Here is a 27,848-nt window from a genome sequence, read left to right as displayed (position 1 = left end):
GCATTTTATGTTGGGCTAGGGAGACACACTTTTGTCCCCATGTTGGAGGGCAAGTGCTTTACTGGTTGGGCCAACTCCCCAGTATCAAAGGTTTTTACGTAAAATAAACATTTGAGTTCTACGTCTGATGTAATTAATATCTTTATTATTTTTAAAGATACTCCAACAGAGAGCAGCTAACTCTTGCCTAGCGCTTAGCTGGCTTTCTCCATTCTGTACAGTTAAGGAAGATACAGTCTAGGAATGGGCAGGTCTTCTTACCTCAATTAACACAATTAACATAATATCTCACAGGTATGCCCAGAGGCCCGTGATTTTGTTAAGCTGATAATTCACAATAACCCTCACACTTGACATTTTTGTGCATACAATGTCCTTTGGTCTCATTTACTGCTATTCCGAGTATCTTTCTTGATCCTTATCTCTGGTTCCCTGATCTTTCCAATGGTGCTTTTACACCTTTTCTTGGAAAAAAAAAAAAACTGAACTAAATTCTCTGTATGAAACCATATTATTTTTTGAGTGTGGTTTATTTCACCTTATAGGTTCTCTAGTTTTGTTTTCCTACAAAGGACATAATTCTTAGTAGCAAATCACTACTTCACTGTTAAACTTGGGACCTTCTTCATTCATGCATTGAAGCACACCTAGGCTTCCCTGATCTGGCTCTGAAGAGCGGCTTTAGAATAAAGATGGGGAGGTATCTTCACATAACTGCATCGTGGTGTGCTAGTTCTCTCCTGGGGTCTCCGGAGGACCTCTCCAGTGGTTCTCACCATGGCCTTACTGATGTCCTTTCCCATCACAGGTGTCTTGCCTTGTCACTGGCATTGGGCTTTGTAATGTTGACGGTAGCTGTTCTTTTGCGATGTCATAGCCCATCCTTCCACTTGTGTATGTCTTTGCCAGTAAGTGAGTTTCTAGCAGAAAGCAAACAGCGTATCCTTGTTTTTGAAAACATCTAGCTGGTTCTAGCATCTGTAACTGGCAAGTGAGGCTCTTTACATGTAGGTGGTTGTTGAAAGGTTGGACTGATTTCTTCTTCGTTATATTCTTGTGCAGGTTTGCTGGCTTACTGAGTTGAGGATCTTCGGACCTACTGAAATTTGCGTTTGTTAACCTGTCATTCTTTTAGAATTTGACTCTGCATTTGTAACTGAAGTTTTAGAATTCCTCACCAAAATTGACTTCTGAGTCTCATCTGTCTGCTTACTTGAGTCTCTGAGGTTCTGATGATGTTGGAAACTAGACCTGAATTCTTTGTCTAGCATTTCAGTATCCTTGGATACTGGCGCCAGGATGAAGGTGCAGAACTGCAGAAAGCATGAAGTGTCTTGTGTGGGAGGAGCCAGTCACCCAGTCGGTGCTCAGGCCTTCATTTTGAAGCTGTAAAACATTGGTGAGAGAAAACAAGGAAGACCTGGCTAAAGGGAGAGAGGCCTTGCCCAGTAACTGGAGCAAATATTGTGGAAATATTAGTTTTCTCCTAAGTGATTACAGAGTCTACAAAATCCCAGCTAGAAATCCAACAGACTTTTTCTTTCTTTTCTTTTCCTTACGTTCTTCTCTTTGAGGAAAAAAATGATGAAAAATTTAAACTTCATATGAAAATGCAAATGACCTAGCTGGGTATACCAGCACTAGAAATGTCAAGATAGGAGGATCTCAGTGAGTTTGAGGCAGGTCAGGCCTACACTGTGAGCTCTAGTTTGACCTGGATTGCTGTGTAAAATCCTGTCTCAAAAATAAAACAAAGCAAGACAGATGAGGAATGTAAAGAACCAAAAATGGCAAAAAAAAAATATTTTGAATGGGGATGAAGTAGGCAAACTTACATTATCTGATTTCAGGATTATGTAGGAAGTAGTAATCAGACTCGTGGGTTATTGGATAGAGATAGCTCAGTGGGTAGAGTAGAGTCCAGAAGGAGACTTACACATATATAGCCATTGGTGATTCAAAAGGGTTATATTAAACACAAGAAAATAGGCAAAAAAGGTTACATATAGATGGTACCATCTGTAGAAAAATCCCAGAAAATAGTCGAACCAAAGGGATGGTAAGTAGTCAGTGGTTTCTAAGAGCTTGGTGTAATGTAATTGATTGTAAGGAGATGTAATAACCTTTCCTGGGGATGATGGAAATGGTATCTGTTATGACTTTGGTGTTAGTTATAGGGTCTCTTTATTTGTCAAAGTGTTATAGTGTGTGTATGTGTGTGTGTGCTTACATATAGTCTCCCATATGAGTACAAATCAGGCCCAACCCTGCTTAACTTCAGATGAGATTGGGCAGGATTAAAATGGTATGGTTGTACACAACATACCATCTTATATAGTGAAGATTGGCCTCAAACTTACTATGTGGTGAGGATGACCTTAAACTCCTGGTCCTCCTGAATGTACCTTCCTGAGATTACAGGCATACACCACTACAGCCAAATTTATTTGTCAAAGCATATTAATACAGTTTGATTTGGGCATTAATGCAGTTTAGAGGTTGAGTGTTTTTGGTTAGTGTATCCTGAAACTCTGGGCTTGATCTTCATCACCATCAAAACCAAACAAACCAAAACGGATGGGTACCTTTTGTTGGAGACGAATGATAATAAAAGGTCACTCATTGTAAGCTTTCTGTGGTTTGAGACCTCTTAATTCTGAGGGCTGTCCACTTGAACACTTGATAATGTCTGCCCATAAGTGAGAATGGTAGTACCTAATCACTTGGCCCCAGATTCAGGCTGCCTGGTTTCCATGATCAACCCCAGCATAGCTAGGCAAGTGACTTCACCTCCCTGTGCCTCATTCATGAACTAACACTGTGCTTGCTGTCATGAGTCAAATTAGTTAAAGCACCTAGAACATTTCCTGGAACATTGTGAGCATCCACTGTAAACATCTACAATTGTGTATTAACCTTCAATGATCGTATTTTGTTTCTTTTGTTTTGTTTGAACATTTACAAAGTTAAAACTTTTTAAAATTGACTTGTTGCTTGAAGAGATCTGGGATTGTGTCTAAACACAGTCAGGCTGACAAAGTGAAGCAAAGAGAGATGCCCCAAGTCCTTGGAATCTGCTACTAGCCGTGATCTGGAAGCCTGGCCACGTGGCTCCCAGTTCAGCTCTGTTTGACCAAGGGTTACAGTGTTTGCATTTTTAACACTAACTGTGGGGATTTATCATGCGGCTGCCATTCACCCGCTCTATTGTGTGCTTTTCTGCAGAGCCCTCCAGAACTGCAGCTGGAGAAGACTTGCCTGCCACCAGCATGAGTTCTGGTAAGTCATTTTAAATCCCCCTTTTCTCTTGTCAGATCCACAGAACTGCATGGTTCATTGAGATTTCCATATATCTTAAGGTCATCAGCAGCAGCGTTACCACTTACAATGCAGATGACTTTCCCAACCAGGATTATGAAGAACTGTACTGTGCACTGTGTGTGCCAGGTCTGTCTTCACAAGAGCCTTCTTTCCTTTCAGTGAGATATAAGTGATAGAATGCACTGCAGTTATTTTAAATATATATTTGATAAAATTTGGCACATCTCTATATTTTAGTGGCATTTCTTAATCTGGATAAGTGATGCAAAAAAACCCCACAATTTAATCATGTTTATCCCCAGATTGGGGGCTAACCCAACACTTCCTTTATCCGGCTTGCAGAACAGCTAAATTATGCTTTTAAGAGTCAAGATCTAAATAAAAGTGTTTCAAGTATTTTTAGTCCTGGACTGGGAGGGAAAGCTTGGAACAGAGAAGACAGACCAGGGGACAAATCCCTGTGTACTGTGCAGCTGAGACTCTTCAGTGTCCAGCCTGGAGATGTTTCCTTCTGGGTATCGGTCCCACCTTGGCCTTCTGAACCTGAGGTGGGGATGGGAGGTAGGGACCACGTGAGTATGTCACTCAGGATTCTTCTGATCCTGTACCATATTGAGGATATTTTCAGAGACCGCTATAGATTAAAAAGTCTTTCCTATTTAGTTACATACTGTGCTTGTTTAGCCAAGTCCTGACCTGTGTACAGCCGTGTGTGGTGAGGTCTGGAAGGGCTATGGAGCCTGGCAGTTCAGGGCTGCATCTTTCCTCATATGCTTCATGTACAGCTTGGGTCTGTGCCGGAAGTGCCTTTGCTTCTCTGCTGTGAGGTGGACATTGTTACACCACTGACTCATTGGGAGTTTTCTGAGACTGAGCGTAGCAAAGCTCTTAGTGTGTTGAGTGCTGTGCCTATGGACATGACAGGATCTGCATGTGTGTGGTGTCTTGGTTTTTTTTTTTTTTAGCCTGGAGTTCCTCCTTACAAAGTGAGGTACTTGGTTCGCCTTGGGCCCCTTCAGTGTGTTTCACAGTGTGCCAAAGTAGACCTGGATGCTGCTCCCTGACTCAGGTTGTTTGATTTGCCTCTTGGGTCCTTCTTTCATTTTTTTAGACAGTGTCATACAGCCCAGGCTGGCCTTGAATTCTCCTTGTATGGAGGCCAGGATGATTCTTGATCACCCTGCCTGTGTCTCCTGAGTGCTGGAGTTACATGTGTGTGCCTCTGCTCCACGTTTATGTGGCTGGTGCTGGAGATGGAACTCAGGGCCTCACACATGTTAGTGATGATTTTGACAGATGAGCCATGTCCTCTGTCCTACCCTTTGGCTTCTGTTTTCATTTATAAGAGCCTGGACCCTTTTTCCTATTTCCCTTTAAAAACAAACAAAAACTTGCTCTGCAGCGTAGTCAAGTCTCTTGCTCTTCTAAGCCAGTTGCTACCCCTGACAGTTTTAAAGGCAGGAGAAGGAAGAGGGCAGTCAAGGGTGCTCCAGTTCCCTGGGGGAATGCCCTTCCTCCCCTGAGTCTCTCAGGCAGGTGCAGGAAGGAAACTTTACCCAGGAGTCCAAAATCCTAGGCCTTTTTGATCTGAAAATCCTGTCTTGGGATTTTTATATTAATTCCAAGGAAACAAAAACACTACCCTGAAGGTGGGTGGGGAGGGAGAAGCTGTACTCTTGTGTTTACACGCTTTGAAAGTGATCATTGGGAAGAGAGTAGCTACAAGGAAAATACTTGATTGCATCTTTAGTGGAAAGAATGACAGTTTTAAAAAAATGTATTGTTACTGTTTCAGCTGCTCCTTGGCAGCCTCTCAGGGAAGCAGCGTTCTTGCAGGGTCTTGTTTGATTTTCCGGAACCCCCACCCCCACCTCACAGGCTGGGCCTGGCTTGCTACCTCTGAGATATAGATGGGGAAACTGAACTTTAAGGACTTACCTGTGTTGGGTAGCTGTCCAGTGTGGAGTGGAGGCAGACAGTAACTGCTGTGCTGCAACACACTGCTACAAAGGCGGAGCTTGGTTTTTGAGTGCTAATTTCTAAATACCAAATGCTTACTTCAGTTTGGTTGTTATATTTAACTAAAAAGGAAACGGGGAAAGAATGTGGGCCTGGTAGTAGCTCACAGGCAGCTGCTCCAGAAAGTGCAATGCAAGGCCAACTAACAGTTGGAAAGATGTTACCTAGATCAGGTGCTCAGGGAGGGGACAGGTAAAGAGCATGTGAGGGGTGTTGGAGCATGTTTTATTTCTTAAACCCCCCACCCCAACCCCTTTTTTCCCACCATCCTGGAAAGAGGCTTCAAGGCAGACTGGAGGAGAGTGAGCCTTTGTCTGCAGTCCTGGCAGCTGTGGGGAAGGACTGCCCAGGTGCTGTAGAGGCAGCAGCCTGGCTACTTACTTTATTTATCAAGTATTCAGCCTTCAGAGAGGCTGGCTATTAAAAGCTCCAGTAAGTTGACTTTAGCCAGACTTGTGCATAAGATGTGAAACGGGTTTTAGGCCTACCATTTGAGGAAATATATAACAAGTCAGGAAACAAGACTGCTTATCTTAGTTGGGGAAGAAGATGAGCAGTTCAGTCTGGTGAGAGAGCTTGGATAGGCTTGGCCCTTTGAGACTCAGTTATCTTATCCATAGAATCGCAGTTCCTGACTTTAACTCCCACGGACTAGACCCAAAGGAGACAGGAAATAGAAATTGTGGAATACTCAGTGCGGACTAGCAATCCTGGCAGACGTGTGTTTAAAGAACTGAAGTAATGATAGTTTGTAGCTCCGTTGCCATTTTGCTGTGAGAATCCCTGCAAGCCATTGGCCACAAGCCCCTGGTCTTCCCTGGACTGTCTCTTGAGTTCCCAGATGCAATGGATGGAGAACCTGGTAGGCAGGGAGGGACTCAGTGTTTTCTGAGCAGAACTCAGGAAAATCTCAAATGACACTGAGGTGGCAGTCAGCTTGAGGCCCAAGGACATACAGGGCTTCTCTAAAGTAAGAAAAGGGGGTGAAGTCTTCCTGGCTAGGGACTTTGTGGCCAACGTCTAAGTCTGAAACTGTCTCACCTACTCAGGAATTGAGAGCAGGCAGGAGAGTACTGGGCTGTGGTATGAGGCTTCCGGTAGAGAAGGGAGGTGGAGTAAGTGGTCAGGACACCATGCCATCTCTGGGACAGTAACACAGGGTCCAGACTGGTGAAGAGGGACAGTGTCTCAAGGCAGCTTATAGAAAAGACTGCTTGTCTTTGACAAGTAGAATTTGGGGTGCCATTTAGACATTTTAAATGTCAAAGAAAGCCACTCCAGTGAAACACTAGGATTTGTACACTCAAACACACTTCCAAATAGCCTTTGCATCCTGTCTGGTTCAGAACTCTCCCATGAGAAAGCTGATAGGGTGTGTGTGGTGAACTGCTGAGTGAGCGAGCGTCTCACTCTGTCCGACCTCTTACTCTGATTGTTGAGCAAGCATGGTCACACGCCTTCTGTTCATCTTCTTTCTTTCAGAATGTGATGTTGGAAGCTCTAAAGCTGTGGTGAATGGCTTGGCACCTGGCAGCCATGGGCCAGACAAAGGTAAGGCTGCTGAAGACAAGCCTGGCTTGGTATAGGAAAGCATTTCTGGAAGATGCAGAGCATGCTGGGTAGGGCCATTCCCACCTCTCTGGGAAACACATCATTGGCCCAGTCTTAGGCTTAGTTCCTGTTGTGGCTTCCTGAGACTTGAGCTGTGGTCCTATTCCTCATGGGTCTGAGGCCGCCTTTTCCAACTGTGAGATGATGTACTCACAGGGACACTGGGATGATAGATCAGTTAGATAGCTGGTGCTGGGTAAGTGTCAGACCTGGTACATATGGCACTCATTGGTCTGGAATTGCCTGTATATAGCATGCCACCTTCACCTGTCACAAATGTGAATACATCTGCAGTCCTGTGAATGAAGTTATTTCAGTGTCCTTAATTTCAGATCCTTTCCTCACATTGACAATTCAATCAAGAGACGAGCTTTGCGCATGTGGACAAGCGCTTCACCACTAAGCTGCCTTCTCAGTCCTCATGGTTTCACTGTAAAAATTCTTCCAAATAGGAGATAGAAATGTGAACTGCATTACTGATATGTAAGAAGATGCTTGAGAGCCCACCAGCCCACTTGGCGGGGGGTGGGGTGGGGGTGGGGCTCTCAGCTGCTCCTTCTTGGCTTCTGAAAACTTTTCACTTTTCTAATTACAATTGCTGTCAAGTAACGAAGAAGGTGCCTCTTGAGGTCCTGTTTGCCCAGGACACTCACCCCTACCTGACCTCTGTCTTGCAGTATGAGGTGACAGGAAGCAGGTTGGAGTAATTAGATAAACTTAATCCCAGTTCTGCCTCAAGAACAGAGACATCAGGGGCCCTTTCATCTCTGCATGTGCAACTTCTCTTATCTACAGAGGGAGAGAGTTCGACCTCAGTGTGTATTTCTGCATCCCATCCTGGGCTCCAGTGACTCCATGAACAGTGATCTATCTGTCTTCTACAGTGTCATTGAGGAATGACAAAAATCTCTGCGTGGGGCATTAAAGTAAAACAAAAACAAAAATGCATCTCCCAAAGAATGATTTCAGAGTTTGCCATATTTAGCCTTCGTAATTTTCATCAAATGCACCCAAATATTCCCTTTGAGAAGATAAGATGTGCTCTCAGCAGGAACCCCCTGGAGAGAGAAGGCAGAGGACAGAAGATGGACAGTGGGAGGCCTGGGTGGTGTGAGGCTTAGCTCCTTGGGGACAGGAAGTCAGTGCCATTTTTGTTCCCACCTCTTCAGCTTGTCACCCTCCTCCATTCAGTGTGTAAGTTCATGTGGGCTCTGTTCTTAGGGTCTTGGGCTGCCTTGGCTGTCTTTCATGTAGCAGGGCTGTGGAAGGGCTGCAAGTAGTATTTAAACTGGGAGCATGAGAGGGGCTTCTGAAACCCTGGGACTACCAGCTCTACTGTTTAAATCTGTATATAGAAGAAACTTTTATTAAAAGAGGGTTTTTTTTGGGGGGGGTATGGGTATGTCACAGCAGGTAGTGATGGCTTCCCTCTGCCTTAGCTAGACTCATGTTTGGTAGGAAGCAAGGACATAGGTATAGCCTACAGGCCGTCAGAATGGCCTGCAGCAGACACTGAGCCAGGGTAACTGGGTTCCTGCCTCAGCCTCTGCACTTGAGAACAAACGAAGAACAAGTGACTGAGTGATTGGCTGAGCCTCTTACTTCCCTCTGAAAATGGCACCCCAGATCTGTCTCCCACCCCAGCACAATCTCTCAGGTGATTGTAAGGTACAGCCACCAGGATTCCTGTGAGAAGTTCATTCAATCTAGATCTATGCAGAATTGTCACTCTGCATAGCGACATATCACAGACATGTACTGTGTGCGTGCCATGTGCCTCCTGAAGCATTGGCAGGACAGGCAGGATGGGCGCTGTCCACCTTAAAGGAGTCTCCCATTTTCCTTCCTGCCCACTTGACAATCCCAGTCATGTGGTGTTGAGTCAATAGTCTCTTATTTCCTCAGACCTACCCCGTGTCATTCTGTGTTCTGTGACTCTGAGACCCCTGGGCACAGTCCATTGTGGTCACTCTGACACCATGGTACATCTTTCTTTCCTTGCTGCTATTAGAGAGAAAGAGCGAGAGAGGTTTGGCGACGTGCCTGTCGTTGAGATGGGGGTCTAGGCAGGCAACGAATGGGGTCTAGGCATCCAGCGCTGTGTACTGGAGTGCTGTCCAGAGCCTCCATCATCTACTTGGACACTTGGCACCTCTTTTCTAGCAAAGGATGGGCTTAGGAAACACCATCTGTTTCCCACCAGATGGGTGTTTTGATTTGCTTGGGGTCAGAGGATGCTGACTGCCAGAGCAGGCACAGGATCCTAAAATATATGATTTGAGAGACACAGCTTTGAGGCCAGAAGGACCAGGCAATCTACAAGAGCATTCCCTTTTAGCTGCATTCACCCTACAGCCATGGCCCTGTCCTCAAGGTCCCGGCTGTACAGCAGATGACCCACTATTTCCAAGGGACACCTCGTACCCTGATTGTATCCCCTTTCCTCTATTTGCCAGGCCATCTGTGTCTCTGTACATCTCTGTCCAGCCTTGGCAAGCTCCCTGTGCCAGGGGCTCAGATCAACTCTGAGTGATGGCTGCAGAAAGGCTTCAGCCATCTTGGCCCAGAATCCCAGAGAGAGAAAGCGGGCTATTTTTAATGACTGCATCCACGGCTCTCTGCATTGTTCTTGTAGCATAGGCAGCTTCCTGCCATTGTCCCTGCACAGTTCCTCGACCTGCCTGAGCGGCTCCCAAATGTTGTTTCTGGATGCACCGTTTACCCTTTTGTATTTTCAACAGCTGACCCTTTACGTGCTCGCTCTATATCTGCTGTTAAAATAATTCCCGTGAAGACAGTGAAAAGCCCTTCAGGCCTAGTACTCCCTCCAGGTATCTCTCTTTGGGGCTGTTTCTTTTAATTGTTGGATCATGCATGGTTTCTTTTCCTTCTTTGCTCCTAACACCATACTGTGAGCCCTAATCCTTGCATGTGTAGAAGGCATTTCCTCTCCCTAAGTTCTTTCCCTTCCCCTCCCTCTTCCCCCCCCCCCCCCCGTCTTTCTGTCTCTTTCTGTGTGTGTGTGTGTGTGTGTGTGTTCTGTCTGTCTGTAAGTGTGTAAGCCATGGAGTAGTAGGGGAAGAACCTGAGGCTGCAGCCTTGTTTCCCCTGCTTTAGAAGAGTTAGTGCACATGCTGAAGCTTCTCTCTGTAGTGGGGCTCTCTCCTAAGAGGTTTGCAACTCTGATACTTGATAAAAACTCCGGTTCTGGGAGAGTTAACTTGGCCTCTTAGAGCCTCTGAGTCAGGCTGACTTGAAGCAGCTCCAGTAGATGTTGGGTGGTGGTTCCCTGTGTGATACTCAGAGTACTCCTTCCCCTCTCTGCCTTCACCTGCAATTACTTCCTGCCTTTCCTCTCCAAGAGATGGGGGGTGTATAGGTTCCTGGAGGTTCCAACTCAAAGTTTCATGTAGTCAAAGTGGGACAAGTGGAGCGTACAGATGGCCTGTGGTTTTGCCAGTTTTTCTGTCACCCCTGTGACCATCTGGCTTTCCTAATAGTTGTATAATACCAGTCACTTATGCTCTTGATGGGGTCTGAGGTTGCCATGTGGTCTGTGATGTGCTGTGAGTTTCGTTGTTTCCTCCCCCAGGAATAAAGAACAGGGAAAAAAGAAGCTTGCCTTCTTATTACAACCCCCCTCTCCCAAACAGGGGCAGGGTGCTGAGTCCCACCCAAAGACACAGGGTAGGCTCCAGCCTCCCCCTCACTGTGGTAATTTTACATCAGGAGGCTGGACTCTGAGCAGTTTGGCAGGTATGGGGATGGAGGAAGGAAGTGTGGAGTTGACTTAGCTCAGCTGCACATAAATGCTTGGCTCTGTGCTCTGAGAAGCAGCATGGTCTGCACTCCTTTTCTGATTTTCCTGAAGGAGGGACACCGGGCCTGCGAAAGCAAGCAAGCTTCTTTGTTAGCCACAGATTCAGTTAGTTATGGTGAACCACAGTCAAGAATACCAAATGAAAACAATTATTAAGTATTAAATGAAAAATGTCAAATGGAAGCCAACAACACACTTTTTATTGAAATAACTTTTATATAATGAAATAACTTACTACAGTGTTATAACTCTACCATTTTATAAGAGTCACCATTGTCAGTCTACTGTGCCCAACTTAGACACTAAACTTTATCAAAAGTATGTCTGTTTGTACAGGAAAGAGATTGCTCCTATACTGAGTATAATCGGTGGTTTAAGACATCCATGGAGGGACTGGGGACGCTGGATTCAGATGACTCCTTTGAGAGTCTTTCTATAGATGTCCAGGATGGTATGGACCTTGCCTCTATAAGTGGACAGTGAGGCATCTGTGTAGATTAAAGAAAGGTTCAGAGGACACTGTTGTGTGTGACCACCTGTCTGGCCACCTTCCTGTTCTTTCATTATGCCAGAGTGTGAAAGGTCTCATCTGTGAACAGCACCTCCCTCTGTCTTGTAGTGCAGGGGTCTTCACCAGCAAGAGCCGCCATTCTCTTTGGAACATCCCCGATGTGCCACATTGCCCTGCTTGTTTGTAGTGAGAAGGGTGATCTGTGAGCTTGAGAGACCTTTCACAAACTCTTCTGTGAACTATGCCTTACTAACTGGCCAGAAATCTGCTTAGCAACCCAAACTTCATTTCGTAGAAGGAATGGGCCAGCTTCCTTCCATTGGGAAACATTTTCAGCTGACATTGTAACTCATGCATTTACTCAGAACTTACCTTGCCTCTTCTCCCTAATTTTATGGTGCTGGTGTACTGCTGTACAGATTAATTCTCATTGGTCATAGATGTTTGAAGAGTAGGCATAGATATAACTGGGTTCATCTCATTCTTCCGCTGTAACCGTCTGCTTACACACTGTTCTGCAACTCTCTCAGAAGTCTTGGCTCTAACCCTCCCTTTTGGATCTTTTCTTCTCAGACATGGACCCTACAAAAATTTGCACTGGGAAAGGAACAGTGACCCTTCGGGCCTCATCTTCCTACAGGGAAACCCCAAGCAGCAGCCCTGTGAGCCCCCAGGAATCTCCAAAGCACGAAAGCAAGTCAGGTGTGTTGCCCTGGAGTCTGGGAGTGGAGATGTGCAGAGCAGAGGGTGGGCATGCTTTTGGTTCTGCAGGGGTTGGGGAGAGGTGATGTGAATTCATCAGGCACATACTTCTTCAGAGGTCACAGGACAGTGACTTCTGTTCCTTCTGTGAGGATTAGTAGGTCAAGCCCTGATCTGGGAGAGATGGTCCTGTGCTTTGGGTGAAGGCCCAGCCTAGTGTAGTCTCTGTTTTAACTGAGCAGAGAGCCCTGTTAGGTGGCCATTACTCTGAAGACTGTGTTGCGTGGATACAGGCAGCTCAGCATCTGCAAACACTTGGGATAGGATGGTGATTAGACATCCCTAAGGTTCTGCCTTCTGAAGCTAGCTCTGACTTGGCCAGGTAGGGCTAGCTGACGGAGCCAGAAGCAGAAGTACAAGTGGCTACAAAGCAGAGCTGCCAGGGGTATGGAAACCCTGGGGCACAGGTGTGGGGTAGGGACCAGGCTGCAGGGACAGGGAGGGTCACAAGAGCACTTCTAAGATCACTGGTGAGCAAGAGCCGTGTCAAACCCATGGAACTCGTGCACAGACCCTCTGCCCACCCTGAGCGCATAGACTGGGAAACCAGAGTGCTTATCACATAGTGTGGGTGCTTCACCTCTGGATTCTGGTAGATATTTGTTTATATCCTGTCTCCCCCACTTGATGACTGGACAGTCTGGGACAGTTGATTTCCTCTCTCAATCCTAAGTCTTCCATCTGTGTCATGGATGGGATTGGTGGTACCTGCTACACGGGGTTATGATAAGCAAGGAAGAGATGCAGGGTTTTAACAGGCCTGCTGGCATGGGGTAAGCTGTCGGGTGTGAGATACCATTTAGATTAAGGATGGGATTGGGGTTGATTTGACCTTCCCAGAGTATTCTACAGACTGCGTATTCTGCCATAGAGAAATGCTGACTTACGGTTCCACAGGTAGCTAGCTTGGGGCGGTTCAGTCTCTAATCACTCTATAGGGTTTTTATCCTATCTGCATCACAGCTATCCCAAGTAGACAGGCAAGATGGGCCCAGCCCAGAGTGTCTGACTTGTGATGCCTGCTTGTCAGTCTGAGGTATATATAGGGTCTTTGCTTTTGTATTTTTGACAAATTCTTAGGTCATGCTGTGGAGCTGGCCCAGGGACCACATTTGAAAATGGCTGCAGGAAATGGGGTTTTCTTTTCTCTTGAAACTGGGAAGCTTAGCATATTCTTGGAATCAGAGTGTAAGAGAAATAGGACTTGCAACTTTGGTACAGTGGGAAGCAGGTGTTGTGACATGGTAGAATTATGTAGCATTCAAAGGAGTAATGCTTGCATCTCCTGACATTCTGCATTGGCTTCCTATAATGGGTACCACGGCAGATGCTGGAGAAAGATGAGGCTAGAATCTGAACACAAGCTCTTCACAGTGATCCGGATCCCCAGGGAGGGTTTCTCTATTCCTAGGCCTAGGGAAGAGCTTGAGCATCCACAGCACCTCAGTAGGCCCAGGTCCTCTTGGTTCTTGTGTCTAAGCCTGCACTTGATTCCTGACCGGCTGAAGTGTGCCATTCCCTTCTCTAGGAAAGATGCAGACAAGAAGAAAGGCAAAATAATTTCTTCACAATGCCAGAGGGTATGTGGGGAAGAGAGATTTCCAAAGAGAAAAAGCTAGTCAGGCAAGCTTGACCTGCCAATCCTTAGGCACTGGAGAGGGAGCCTTGAGCTCCCTCTAGTGGTTGTAGCTGGCACTGATACAGAGCAGAGCTTTCCACTATGGCGCTTGCTGGGGTACTGTCTTGCTACAGTATTATGTGTACAGCTGATGCAGATAAGGGGCACCATCTTGTCCTGTGGTAATTTCTACAAATTTATTCCAACAAATTTTGTGGGAAAGAATTTCGACATTTTCAGCCAGTTTTTAAAAGCTTCTTAAAATGCAAATATTAGGAAGAATTGGTGGGTTATTAAAGTGGCACCTACAGTTCAATCTCATACTAATTAAGTGTCTTCCCCCTGGGAAGTTAAAGTCATTGGTTCCGCATTACCATTTCACACTGCCTGTGCTCTCATCTCTACCACCTCCATCCATTCCTGTGACTCTCCATGTTGCTGTCTGTTTGTTTGGACTGGAAGCTCCATTTATACGTACAGATACCTCCAATTTTCAGCCACTGTTCTGACTTCCTCCTCTGAGAGACAGTATAGTTAGAGGGTCACAGAGTCTTCTCTTTCTTGGCCTTGGCACTTACTGTCTTTGGAACATGGACAAATTCGTCAACCTTAGATGGCTTCAGTTTTCTCATCTATACATTACATATCTATACTCCTGTTGGAGTTGGCGACATTAAATGGGCTCCCTCACATCAAGTGTTCCGCACAGGGCTGTCATGATAACCCTTGTTGTTACTGTGGGTCGGGAGGCCTGCTAAAGGTTGAATCCTGTCAGTTGGAAGGCATGAGGCTCTGGGCCAGGTGTGAGGGCAGTGTGGAGGACAGGGTAAAGGGTCAAGGGTCATCGAGAGAATGAGATAGCAGGGCTTGGTGTGAGACTCAGGGACTCCAGCTGACCAGCTGCTTTTCTAGGTGGAGGAATTTATGAAGGATGTCAGAAAGGGAGGATCAATTCCATTATTGTCTATGTTAAGTTTCCTGGTAAGAGAAGGACTTCCAGAAGAAACGTCTAGGAGGCATTTGGAAATGAAAACCTACCATGTGAATAGAGAGAGTCTTGTGTACCCACAAGAACTCCAGGAGGCTGAAAAGCATGTGTGAGCATGAAACCAGAGGACAAGAAGCTGGGGTCCTTAAAGGTCCCCAATTTAAATTCACTGTTCAGGCTCCTGCTTTAAAATGCAATTTAAATTATGATTGGGTTAAATTTAAATTTATTTTTTAATTCTATTTTTAATTATGTGTATATGTGTCTCTGTGTAGGTGTGTCTCTATGTAGGTGTATATACGTAAGTACAGGTGTCTGTGCAGAACAGAAGTGACACATTCTGTTGAACCTGGAGTTACAGGTGGTTGCAAGCTGCTCCCCAGCCCAATGTAGGTGCTTAGAACTCAGCTGGGGTTCTTTGAAAGAGCAGCAAGGACTTTAGCCACTGAACCATTTCTCTTCTTCCGAAGTCCTGCCTTTGAGTGGTAGCTGGACCTTAGGTCCCTGATCAGTAACCTTGTCTCTGATGGACTGTGGACCTTGGGATTAGAATCATTTGGAATGGAAATGATTTTAGTCCTGACTCCCTTTGCTTGGGAGGAGCCTTATTATTTTCTCTGTGCTTCCTGCTCTTATCACCCAGCCATGTCTGGGTGTTTGCTGTGTCAGTTCTGAGCAACCCCACCAGTGCCCTAGACCTGTGGTTTTCTTTTTACTTTTAGAAGTCTGCAGCGGTGGTGGGTGAAATTCCCAGTTCCTTTCTGGTGTGCTCTGGAGATCCTGTACCTTTTTACCCTATATGTTAGGCCCTAACTCAGGCTTCAGGCTCTTGGTTAGCAGTTCCTTGCAATCTAGGTACTGTGCTAGTTGCCTCCAGTGATGGCTGCAAAACTGTCCTCAGACAGAATGACTCTTGGAGCCACAATCAACTCATTCCCTTTCTTGTGATTCTCACGTTTGCTCTCCTGATTGGCAGCAGCAAAAATCTTGTAAATTAGATCCTCTTTTCCCATGAAATTAGTGTTTTGTTTTGCTTTTGTTGTTTGTTTTGTTTTCAAGATGGGGTTTCTCTGTGTAGCCCCAACTGAAATCAGCGAGTATATGTGTGAGAATTAAGGCCAACTGAAAAGTTAGAGGAAAGGACCTCTTGAGACACCACCATCCCTGCTGACACCCAGATGCAAATTTAGGGTACTCCTCAAAACACCTCAGGCTTAGTGCTAATGCTGGCAGGGTCTAGTTTGTTCACTGCAGGAAAAGGATAGAGATTAGAATCAGCCCGGAGAAGTTCATGGTCTAGAGTCTGAAGAGAGACAACTTGTCCCCGACAGTCGATGTGTGAGCCCCAGAACAGAGCGCCATCTTCCTCAAAGACTCATCTCTACTCCAGTAGGCAGTGAAGCTCTTGCTGACCCAATCCCTGAGTCTAAATCATATAGCTGTTCTTCAAGACCTCAGGTAAACAAGACTTTCCTCTTTGATGTAATACTCCAGGGACTGGGGGCAGTTATCTCCAGAAGCCCAGGGTAAAGACCAAACTTTATTTTTTAAAAATCGTTTATTTATTTACATTTAAAATGTTGTTCACCCCAGTCTCCCCTCTGAAAACCCCTCATCCTATTTCCCCCTTCACCTCTAAGAGGGTGCTCTCCCACCCACCCACCCACTCCTTCCTTATCCCTCTAGCATTCCCCTATGCTGGGGAGATAAACCTCCACAGGACCAAGTGCCTCCTCTCCCAATGATGCCTGATAAGGCCATCCTCTGCTACATATGCGGCTGGAAGTCCTGGCTCCCTCCATGTGTACTCTTTGGCTGGTGGTTTAGTCCCTGGGAGCTCTGAGGGGTCAGGTTAGTTGATATTGTTGTTCTTCCTATGAGATTGCAATCCCTTCAGCTCCTTCATTTCTGCTCGTAATTCTTCCATTGGGGTCCCTGGGCTCAGTCCAATGGTTGGCTGCGAGTATCTGCATCTGTCGTAGTCAGATGCTGGCGGAGCCTCTCAGAGGACAGCCATACCAGGCTCCTGTCTGCCAGCACTTCTTGGCATCAGCAATAGTGTCATGGTTTGCTGTCTGCAGATGGGATGGATCCCACAGTGGGACAGTCTCTGGGTGGCCTTTCCTTCAAGGACCAAACCTTTTTTTTTCATGATATTAAATTCTCCACTGGATATCATAAATAGAAAAGTACAAGTAAGATTTAAAACATGCATAGACCTGCTTTGAGCACATCATCTACCTCAGAGCATTTTCCAGACCACGTTGAGTCTGACTTGGTGAAAAGTATCCTGAGGTCCCAAGAAAAACTATTTTTAGAAAATAAGCAGGAAACCAAAAATGAAGTTAGAAAAGAAATAAAATAACAGTTGGTATCTGGAGGCTTCTAGGCATGGGCCAGAGAAATCCATAAAGAGCAGGCAGGATAAAAGGCACAGCAGACTATGTCTTTTACAGAAAGACTGAGGATTTTCAAGCTGCAAATCTGTCTAGAAGCCAGCCTTCCATTTTATTGGCGGAAGCATTTTGACAATCTCTTCCATCAGGAGTCAGTAATTGATGACTATGTATGTAAAACTTCACCTCATGCACTCAGATATAATTGGCCCTGGGCTGCTACCAACCCTCCAGATTCAAAAGAAAAGATAATGGAAGAGGGCTGACAGCCTGCTAGAGATGCGCTCTCCTTCAGTAGGGAGCCGAGCTGCTGACGGAGGGAGATCCTGGGCACTGACCTTTTGAACACAGTGAGGAAAATGGTTTGGAAGATTTGGAATGAGGGGGAAAAAGATCTAAGTCATTTCCCAAGGACAGTATGGCTTTTAATTTATTATATGGAGGGTTCACATACTGTAATTTATATCTTCGTGGATTTTCCTATGTTTTGAGCTACATGTGGTGGTATATACCTATAATCTCACCACCAAGGAGACAGAAGCAGGAGGATTGCTAAGAGTTTGAGGTCAGCCTGGGCTGTACATCAAATACCACGTCAGCTGGAGCTATAGAGTAAGACTCTGTTTCTAAAGCAAACAGGACTGTGGAGATGGCTCCATGCTTCCTGTGCAAATACAAGGACCTGAGCTTGGGTCCCCAGCACCCATGTAAGAGCCCAGCATAGTTGTTCGTGCCTATAACCCCGGTGCTGGAGTGCAGGGAGAGACACGAGAATCTGGGGCTTCTGGGTGAGCAGCCTAATTGAATCAGTAAGTGCCAAGTTTACTGAGAGACCTTGTTTCAGAAAACAAGATGGATAGAAGCTGAGAAAGTTTATTGAGTGGTAGACCCCTAGCCTCCACATGCACACACACAGGCAAACATACCCATGAGTATACATATATATTTCATACATTGACATAAAACATATAAAAAACAAAACCATAACACACATACACACACACACCCTATAATTTATATCTGTGAGGATTTCTCTTCCTGTGGTTTGGATTCCAGTTTTATAAAGCCCCTATATTATAAATGCCATATATTTTAATATTTTCAGATTTATTTTGTGTATATGAATGTTTTGCCTCCATGCATATATATATAGTGTGTGTGCATGTGCCTGCAGAGGTCAGAAAAGGACATTAGATTTTGTGGAACTGGGGGGTGTCACATAGTTTTAAAGAAAACTGACTAGTTGGGAATTGAGCCTGGGTTCTCTACAAGTACAACAAGTGCTCTTAGCCACTGAGCCATCTCTCCAGCCCCTGTGGTTGACTTAGTCCTGTGGCTCGGCAAAGAGTCCATGTCTGTTTTGCAGATGAGGAAGGCAGAGGATTTGAACTCACAGGAGGTGATCCACTGGTATGAGGATGGCTTCCTTATAGCACCTATAGCTTTAAAAGAATGGTCACTCCTTGATTTTCATGACCTGTCTGTTTTCCAGTATGGCTTGAATAGAACCAACTCAACAGGAAAAAAGTAGGCAAGAGAATGTGTCCCCAAGTCTGTGTGCTGCATTTACCTCTGTCACCAAGAAGCCTCCCACTTGTTTGGTGTATATATAAACCTAATGCATTCGAAAAGTGGCCTGACAAGGGGTGCCTGGGAAAACAAGAAGGGACATTAAGAGTGATAGAGTGACGAAGATGAGGGCCTTTGCCACAGAATGTCTCTAGCGTTCTTGGGTTGGCTGCGTACATGAAGTTCTCCAGGCCAGGCATGGGGCTAGCATTGAGTATTGCATGTGGTCACCTTCACATGCCTGGTCTCAGATTCCTTGGCAACCTTGGGCCGAGGACATGGGGAGGGATTATCGTTTACAGATAAGACATTCATTTGGTGTGGTTAACATACTCACTCTGGTTACACAAGCCAGTTCCATGTGATAACAGTAACATTCGTGAAACACATGCCCTGGGAGAGTTCAATGGGTGGCTCCCGGAGAAGACATACAGCTAAGAACTGTCTATTAGGGAGTGGCAGAGACGTAATGGGCAACCCACTACAAGACTATATAACTGTCACCTTAAAATTCTGCTCTTTGGGGATGTGACAGTCAGTTGTCGTGCTCCCCATAGGATATTTTAATGATAATATTTGTGTTAATTCTTTGAGAGTATCCTACAGTCTATTTTGATCATCTTCACTTTCCCACTTCCTGGTAAATCCACCCCCTCTCCCTTCCCACCCAGTGTTGTGGTCATCCTACCTAAGGTCACACCCTTCCAGAATGCTGAGTAACTCTTCACCTTCATTACACCTCCCACACTCTGAACTTAGATTTTCCCTGGCTTTAGCTTGCTTTGGGTCTTGTGAATGGTGTTAGAATTGCCATGTCCATGATATGCAGTTGTCCGGTTACTCAGTTGTCAGTTGCTCTGTGTCCTTGGAGTCAGGCACCACCACTAGGTCTTAGAGTTTTCTGCTTCCTCTTCAGAGATGATCCCTGAGCCTTGGGGTGTCCCAGAATAAGGATATTTTTTACTGTGCCTTCTGTCAGTTGTTAGAGTGTGTGGGCTGCCACTGTCAGCATTGCTGGGAACTGTTAGAAATGCAAACTCTGGGGTTCCCATCTCTTATTGGATCATAAACACTGAGTACGTCTCATCAGTCTGGACTTACCAAGACTTCTCCCTGACTGATGCAGCTCGACCATGCCATTTGTGGGGCGCAAGACACCTTGCCTTTTGCTTTGATGCCCTCTGGCCTCCAGTATCTCCCTACTACTGATACAGTTGGCAGCCATGGATGTTGGTCAGGGTACTGTACTGCTTTGTCCCTTCCTGTGTAAGGCTTTACATTTCCTGGGCAAATGGCCTCTCTGTTTTCTCATTCATGAAGTACAGTGAGCATTTAATTAAGTACTAAATAGGTGTAAAGTATAGCTATGTCTGGCGTCTGAAAGGTCCTTAATAAATGTTTGCTCATTTTAACATCTGGAAAGTTACCATTGTTCTGAGAGACCTATACCCAAGGCTTGGGCTGGGCTGCAGTGTAGGCCCTCTGCTTGTGTGTGCAGGAATGTGAAAAGGAGTTCTGTCAGAGAACAGAAGGAAGGTAAAGGATTGTTAGAGTAGGGGCAGCCAAACTGGCCATGATCACAATCTAGCCTACTGGCTAATTGGAATCCCACAAATGCCCGTAACTTGTGTTTTAAATGGCTGGTAGAAAAAATGCAGAGAAGAATGATATTACATGCTACATAAAAACTGTATAAAATTTGAAATTTAATATCCATCAAGAAGGGTGTTTGGAAGCACAGCCCATTCCTGTCTAGATTATCTGTGCCTGTTCATTGCCGTGGTGCTCAGTCACGTGCAGAGTCACTGGGTCATATTTGAAGTGCTTGAGATCAGAAGTATTTCAGATATGTTTCTTTTAGATTTTGGAGTGTTTGCGTTCTAAATAGTATGTTATGGAAGGAACGTAGGCCTAAACATGAGATTCATTTGTGTCTCATGTAACTTCATACATGTACCCTATTATACTTTTAGCACACTTAAGTTTCAACTATGATCTGTCATGTGAAACTATGATCTGTCATGTGAAATCAAATCAGGAATGAATTTTTCAAAAAAAAATTTTTTATTAGATGTATTTATTTGTGTATGCTTATTCCCCCTCCCAGCCTCCCTTTGGCAGAGGCCAGAAGAGGGCAGGGTATCTGATGTCTTGGAGCTAGAGTTGCAGGCATTTGTGGGATTCCTGACTTGTTATGCGGGTGCTGGGATCTGAACTCTGTTTGCCATGATTGTGTAGCAAAACTCTCTTAACTTCTGAGCCATCTCTCCAGCCCACATTGTGAATGTGCTTGTACTTTCATTTAATGTGATGGAGGCATTCGGGATCCAAAACCAAACAAACAGAACCCACAAAACAAAACCATGCTACTGAGGCTTCCTTCAGCCAACCTCTAGGGCCCATTAACCCAGCCTGCTAAGGCGCAGTCCTTCTGAGCCTACAGCAGGCTTGGGGGTGGGGACTGGACAGCAGAGAGTTCTGTTGCCTTTCAGTCTGTAAAGTAAGAATGTCAAGGAACAATTGTTTCTTCATTCCTGTGAATGTAGTCTTGTGTTCTCAAAGGTCAGCGCCTGTGAACACATCATGATCTCAAGTGGGTTCCTATGGTAATCGGGCCTTCTTGACTGAGGGTGTTTTGTGTCAGATGAGGGCCGCTGATTTTCATCAGTCAGTGTGTCTCATGCTTGCTTCCCGCAAACATAACTGGTTCTGTTTTTTCCCTCCTTGTTTTCATCCTTCTTGCTCCTCGCACAGGCCTGGAGCCAGAGGACCCGTCAGCAGGTATGGCTTTTCTTGCCTTCGTACCTTTTGTGCCTTGGAGCACCAGGGACCCTTGAATTAGTGGGAAGCCAGTGGGTGTTACCTGTGAGTGATGAGGTTTGTTTGTGTTTTTCTTGCCTCAGATGAATGGAAACTTTCTTCCAGTGCCGATGCCAACGGCAACGCCCAGCCCTCCCCACTTGCTGCCAAGGGCTATAGGAGTGTGCATCCCAGCCTTTCTGCTGACAAGCCCCAGGTAGGTGTGTGCATGCAGATGGGGCGGAGACTTGTTGCCAGTGTCCATTCTCAAGTTTGGCAGCCCAAGCTTGTGCCTTCCAGTTGGATGGTGGAGTAGGGATCCAGACCCTGATCATCTCTGGAATAGCTTTCTCAGGAGAGTTGGGAGTCAATAAAAACAGGGGAATGGGATGAGGCTAGTCTAGGTGGGTGTTAGAATGGGCCTGCTGTCCTCTAGGCTTCATATACACGTGGAAAGATTCTAAAAGACAGAGTTTATTTAGCTTTGAACAGGTAGGAGAAAGTCTAAGCTTCTTTTTAAGAAACCGTTTAGAGCATAGTATTCAGATGAGCATCTCTGGTGTTTATCTCACTAACTTTCTAAAGCTGAGACTTTCAGAGTTAGAGTGACTGTAATGTGACAGGTTAATATCAGCTATTTGTGGCCAGACCTTAAGTCCATAGCCCAAAGGCCTGAGAACAGCAATCACAATGGCACTACAGGCTGGATTCAGAGTCAGATCTGCTCTGCCATAGAACACACCCCACTCCCACCCAACAGCCATACCACCCTGCATAGGCACATTCTCATCTGGTCTGGGAAGGTAAGCAGGATTAGGCCTTGGTAGTGCTTGCATGGGAGACAGCCCTCTAAAGCTATACAGTTTGGTGTAGGTTTGATTTTGCTTTGGTTGTTGCTCTTAGGTGGTTTTCCACCTTGTTTTTCTCCTCACTATATACTTTGCTATTTTGATAAAAGGAATAGATCCCATCTTTCCAGTGGTATATGAAGGATGTTTTATAAGGAGGAGTCACTTATGTGGAATGGAGCCATCTTCCTTATAGGAGGTGTGGATGCTCAAACGATCCCTGGATTGTTCAAGCTCCTGTGCGTCCTTCTGAAGTGCTCCTACAGCATACAAGGAACTCAGATGGGGTCTTCTGTCTGTGTAGACCTGTCTCCCTGGTCTGCAGTTGGTTGCTACCTGTCTTGTTGATGAGCAGTACCATCAAGCCCTTCTGCCCCCTGCCATGACTAATCTCCTCACTTTCAGCTTTGTACATACAGGCCCTGGTTAGAGCCAGGCACTGTGGATAGGCCTGGCTTCCTGGAGGTCACTTGTCTGTTAAATGGCTTACCATCATTTTCCCATTTGTGAAAGCTCCTGTGTGTATAATGTGCTGTCTGTGTTATTAGTGCTTCCTTTGCAGCCGTCTCAAGGATGGATACTATTGCTCTACTCAGATTAGAACCCAGCCAGAATCCAGTCAAAGCAGGCATCAGTGGCTTAGCCCAAAGGATAACTCTCCAATGCCTCTTGGTTTTGTGAACACAAAAAAGCAAGGGCCAGGCTGGGGTTGTATTTCAGGGGTGAAACATTTGCCTAGTATGTACAAGGCCTAGGACTTATTTCCCAGCACTACATAAAATATCACATAGGAGGTAAAGATGACTCTATTTAACCCAACCGTATTGTACACCTGTACTCAGACCAGTGTGCTGAACACTGCCCTCAGGGAGTTTATAAGGGGAGCTTTATAGTAAGGTTGAGCATCCTGTGATGTGTCCACCAGCACATGTTATGATCTGTTTGTTACTCAACTTCACATTTCCTGCAATGTCTTTGGGGAGACAGGCAAAAAGCTGACATAGGACATGTATTCTGCACATTCAGTGTTAGATTTGCCATTTGAATGTCAAAAACTTTATGTCCTGTATTACTTTGCAGATTTATTTTCTGAAAGTAAACATGACTTCTTAGCTGTGTAGTGCTTGCTATAATTACTCACTGGCTTCAGTAAAGGCAAGGCAGGCAGGGCAGCTTCTCGGCTTTGTTCCAGCTCTATGGAGTTTATGGATCTGTTGGCAGAACATCTTCCCTTAAGGATCCAAAAGATAGATGGGCTAGGTGGAAATCCTGTGTCCTGCCTGCCTGGGTTTACTCCTCCCAACCCTCCTCCCGTTCCCATGGCCAGGGACCAGTGTCCCTTTCTGTGATGTCATCATCAGCATGGTAGTCCCAGTAGAGATGAGGCTTGGAAGTTTCTGAAATAGAAACTATGAACACATCACATTTTCTAAGACATGTCCCTCTCCCATTGACACACTTTCTATAAAGATAGCTGAATTTTATTTGTGGGCGGTGGGTAGGATAGGCTGCAGTACCTAAAACTAAGCAAAACGCTACTTACTCCTTTCCTTGCTCAGTCCAACTCCAGCTCCTTCTTCAGAGTTAAAAGAAGCCCCAAGACAGGAAGTCCTTTGACTCTGTGTGTCTTGTGGACACTCTGGGGAAGTGTCCTCTCTGTAAGGTTACAACCCTAGGAAGACTTGTGCCTGACATCATGCAGTCCTGGTACCATACATGGCCATGACTAAGTTTAAAAATCATCGAAGCAGATTTCTATCTTTGGACAAGAAGAAATCACATGTAAGAGACTCTGGTCCAAAGTCAAACTGAACCTGAGCCAATATCAAAATGGCTTTCTGCTTGCTTCTCATCTGCCCTGTGAGCTTACTTGACAGTCCCAATGGTGGAAGCTAGTTTAGTTGTCATTTCTGGAGGTTTTCAGTTAGACTACAAAGTGTTCTAGCACTCATTCCAAGTTCATCAAACGGAAGAGCTGATGTGACAGGTTTTACTCTTGTTATATACTAGAGGGGTTCTTTGTCGTAGATTTGGGGCTGCTATAAATGGCCATATTTCACTGGCACTACTGTGGATGTAGTAGGTAAGACACAGACCTGTTAACTGAGAATACTTAAATAGTTGCCTCTCTACCCAGATGGTCTGTTATTTCAAACTCGTGCTTGAGGTATAGGCTGCTGACTGTTTCTGGATGATAGTCTAATCCAGAACCCCCCCCACCCCCCCCAAAAAAAAAGACTTTTTCACTTTCTTAACTAGTAGCCCTTTCCAATGTACCCTCCCTTTCCCATATGTCTTCTACAAAGAATAAAAGTTAAATAAAAACTGGCCTCAGTGTGGGCCATGCATGTGAGCACGCAGATGTGCTCACCTGTGTGTGCCTGTAGAAAGACAAAAGAAGGTTATGAGGTGGTTTCCTCAGTTGTCATCTGTCTGTAAGACAGGGTTTTTCACTGACTCACAAGCTCCCTGTTTCAGTCAGGCAGGCTGGCCAGAGAACTCTGGGAGGGATGCCCCTGTCTGTGCACCACAGTGTTAAGGTTACAGGAACGTACAATCATGCCAAGCTTTTTCTTTGAATCCTTGGGATTTGAACTCAGGTCCTCACACTTGCACAGCAGGTGCTCTTACTCATGGAGCCATCTTCCCAGGCTCTTCCTCGTTTTTGGTTGCAACACATCTGCCAGATGTTCACCAACTTCTAGTCTTTCTCAGGGCAATTAATTAGAGGCGGCTTCTGGTTTTGTTCTCATATGAGATCTGAAGCTCAGGGCCAGCGAGCAAAGTCTGGTCACCTTGGTGCTGCTCCTTGGGAGTCCCGTTCCAGGTGAGCCACAGGTTGGCTGAGGAGGATAAGGCTGGAGAGTCAGCTGGTCTCCTGTCCCTCTGCCCTACTGAGGCCCATGGAAGAAAGGTTGAACAGAGAGGGATGAGGGATGAGTTTCAACTCTGTAACTCTGAGCCTGTTACCAGAGCTTTGTTCTTATGGTGTGGCTAAAGTTGATTACCCAAGTATAAAAATGATTGTCTGTGCATGATGGTAGACTGGCTCACTAAACCAGACTCATCCCAACTCCATAGGCTAATTACATGTCCATGTGCCTCAGAAGTGGGAGACTACCTGTTCTTTAATCTCATGACTGTCTCCCATGCCCTCTTATTTTTTCTGGGGATTGAACATGCTAGGTAAACTGAGCTGTATCCTTCAGCTATGTTCTTAGTGACTGATTCTATCATTCTATTATTTCTTCTGAGAGAAACATGGACTTAAAGTTTTTAATGCCCTCCCCTAAGTGAACTCTATATGCTGGTGGAATCAAGAACAGAATTGAGAACTCAAGGGAGACATCTGCCTCCTGTGAACACACATACAGAAGGCCCTTTCATTTCTCCTTTTCCTAGAGAAAAAGAATTAAAGTAACTTAGACAAGTCTAATGAACTTAAACTTTTAAAGCGAAAGGCTTCAACAGGAGTCTTGAGGAAGTGGAGTTGGGAAGGAAAGAGGACTCCGCTCAGGGGCTTCCTCCCTGGCAGATAGGCCCACAGGCAGGATGCAGGCAAACTAGCATTGGTGATGGAGCTGGCTTTGCCTCCCTGGCTTGTGAGTCAGGCCAGCCCTGCAGGTAAGTGAGGCAGTCCTCGGAGCTGCCCAGACAACAGCTGTGGGCACCAGAAGGATTTGCTTACAATTCTGTCAAGAGTTGTTTGTCTTTTATTATGCTGTGCTGCTGTTTCTAATGGTGCTTCTCTCCATCTCCCCCCCTCCCTTTCTTTCTCTCTGTTCTGATGTCATGTCTTGGAACCACTACTAAAGGTTCTGTCTCTCCCATGCCTTCCTTTCCCTCAAGAGGACCGCTTTGCATGGCAGTCCCCCACCATCCACCGCAACTACAAGGACTCCCTTTACATGAGCTCACCAAAGCCTTACATCCCACCCAGCACCCCCAGCCAACAGAACCCCTCACTGCCTCCCCCCATCTCTGTTCCTCTGGGAGCTAGGTTGCCTCCCCCAAATGTATCATGTCCTGGTCCATTGCTCTTGGGGTCCATGGGCCTTGATGTGTCCTCCCAACCTCAGCAACACTATATAGCCTCCAGATTAGTGTACAGTAAGAATGTGAGCTCTAACCCACGTCATGAGGCTGCAGGGAATAAACAGGTCAGCAGCTTATATGTCCCATGTTTATCCAGTAACATTTGCCGGGCAACATTGGAAAACTCCTCTCCCGTTGCACGTGACTCAGCCCCAGACACTCCCTCGGAGGCTACAGGCACCCAGGCACCAGCTCCCAGCCTTGTCCCTGGCACAGCCACAGCCAGCACAGGAAAGCCACCCCCTGCTCCTCCTCCTGACCCTCCCCAGCTATTCTTTGACAACCACAAAGATGCCGGTAACCACGGTGAGAATCCCACACTGGGGACATGGGCCTCGTTCCCAGATGCAGTGAGGCCTCCCAGGCTAGGCCCCCAGGTTACCTCTGATCCCGAAAACCAGAAGAACAAAGAAACTTACCTTTTGCAGCCGTGTTATCCAGCCAAGGCAAGAAACTAGGAATGCTTGTGTGTCTTCTACACTGTCTCTCTCAGAACTGGTTTAAGCAGCTCACTCGTTCTTTGGGCTTCCCTACCCTCTCTCTCTTCATCAGTGTTATAGCACTTGAATCCTGAATTCTTCTGTCTAACCCTCTCAGCACAGCCTCTCCTGTCTCCCTGGCTCTTGTCTGTAAATGTCTCAGTATGCCAGATCGTGGAATTCATAGACTAATAATGTGGTAAGAGTGTTTAAGTCTTATGACAAAGTGCTAAAGAAACTGCATTTGCTCCCAAGCTTGTGGGCTCTGGGGCAGTGTTCTGGGGTTAAACACTGTCTGCTTGCCCGCCTGCCTCTTCTCTTGTTTGTTCTCCTTCTCTCTCATAAAGTGTTAAAAGGATTCAAAAATAGACGGATGGAAAGTGAACTTGGATGGGGCTCCCTCTGTGTCATACAGTATCAGGAGGCCAGCTGGCTAGCACTGGCTAGCACTGACTGTCTCATGTACTCTGAGGAAAGGGCACTGATTAAATATTTCTTGAAGTGCATCACTGCATGTCCACGCGCAACTGTTTAAATGTGGAATTCCTGTCTCTCTGCCGTCCCCTTTGCGTAACTCGTAACAACCCCTTATTTCCCACAGGATGCCACCTCCTCCAGCCCAGCCCCGTCTGAGGTAATAGTTGTCCCTCTCTACCTGGTTAATACTGACAGAGGGCAAGGGCAAGAAGGCACTGCCAGAACTCCAGCATCTCTGGGGCCACTTGGCTGCGTCCACACTGTCCCAGCGACCACCCCTGCTGCCTCACCTCTGACCTTCCCGACACTAGATGATTTCATTCCCCCTCATCTGCAGAGGCGGCCCCACCACAGCCAGCCAGCCAGTGCTTGTGGCTCCCTCTCCCCTGCTAGCCAGACGCCACCACCCTCACCACCACCTCCGCTGGTCCCTCCCGTACCGGAGGACCTCCACAGAGGCTTGGAGCCTGACCTCCCAGGAGCTGTCTCAAGTACCGTAAGCTTGCTGGACCCCCCCTTCCCCATGGCCACCCTG

The 27,848-nt window shown here is 46.0% G+C and overlaps 1 protein-coding gene across 50 annotated transcripts in view; it reads left to right on the top strand.

The window, feature by feature from the left end:
* Sorbs1 (sorbin and SH3 domain containing 1) overlaps positions 1 to 27,848 on the top strand; it is a 223,819-nt gene that overhangs the window by 108,232 nt on the left and 87,739 nt on the right. For 26 of the 50 annotated variants that reach the window (XM_076920776.1, XM_076920646.1, XM_076920607.1 and 23 more), the window contains 9 exons: positions 3,226 to 3,279; positions 6,823 to 6,891; positions 9,693 to 9,782; positions 11,856 to 11,984; positions 21,370 to 21,396; positions 21,519 to 21,631; positions 26,078 to 26,803; positions 27,438 to 27,470; positions 27,651 to 27,809. In XM_076920776.1, coding sequence (XP_076776891.1) covers positions 3,270 to 3,279; positions 6,823 to 6,891; positions 9,693 to 9,782; positions 11,856 to 11,984; positions 21,370 to 21,396; positions 21,519 to 21,631; positions 26,078 to 26,803; positions 27,438 to 27,470; positions 27,651 to 27,809 — 1,356 coding nt within the window. In that variant the 5' untranslated portion in view covers positions 3,226 to 3,269. The remainder of the gene's footprint in view (positions 1 to 3,225; positions 3,280 to 6,822; positions 6,892 to 9,692; positions 9,783 to 11,855; positions 11,985 to 21,369; positions 21,397 to 21,518; positions 21,632 to 26,077; positions 26,804 to 27,437; positions 27,471 to 27,650; positions 27,810 to 27,848) is intronic. The other 24 variants (XM_076920874.1, XM_076920696.1, XM_076920669.1 and 21 more) reach the window with 14 other exon arrangements.

This window comes from Arvicanthis niloticus, chromosome 1 (assembly GCF_011762505.2).
Source record: "Arvicanthis niloticus isolate mArvNil1 chromosome 1, mArvNil1.pat.X, whole genome shotgun sequence".
Taxonomy (NCBI): Eukaryota; Metazoa; Chordata; class Mammalia; order Rodentia; family Muridae; genus Arvicanthis; species Arvicanthis niloticus.
The sequence above is the reverse complement of the archived record's forward strand: the minus strand, read 5'-3'. Positions and strand labels throughout refer to the sequence as shown.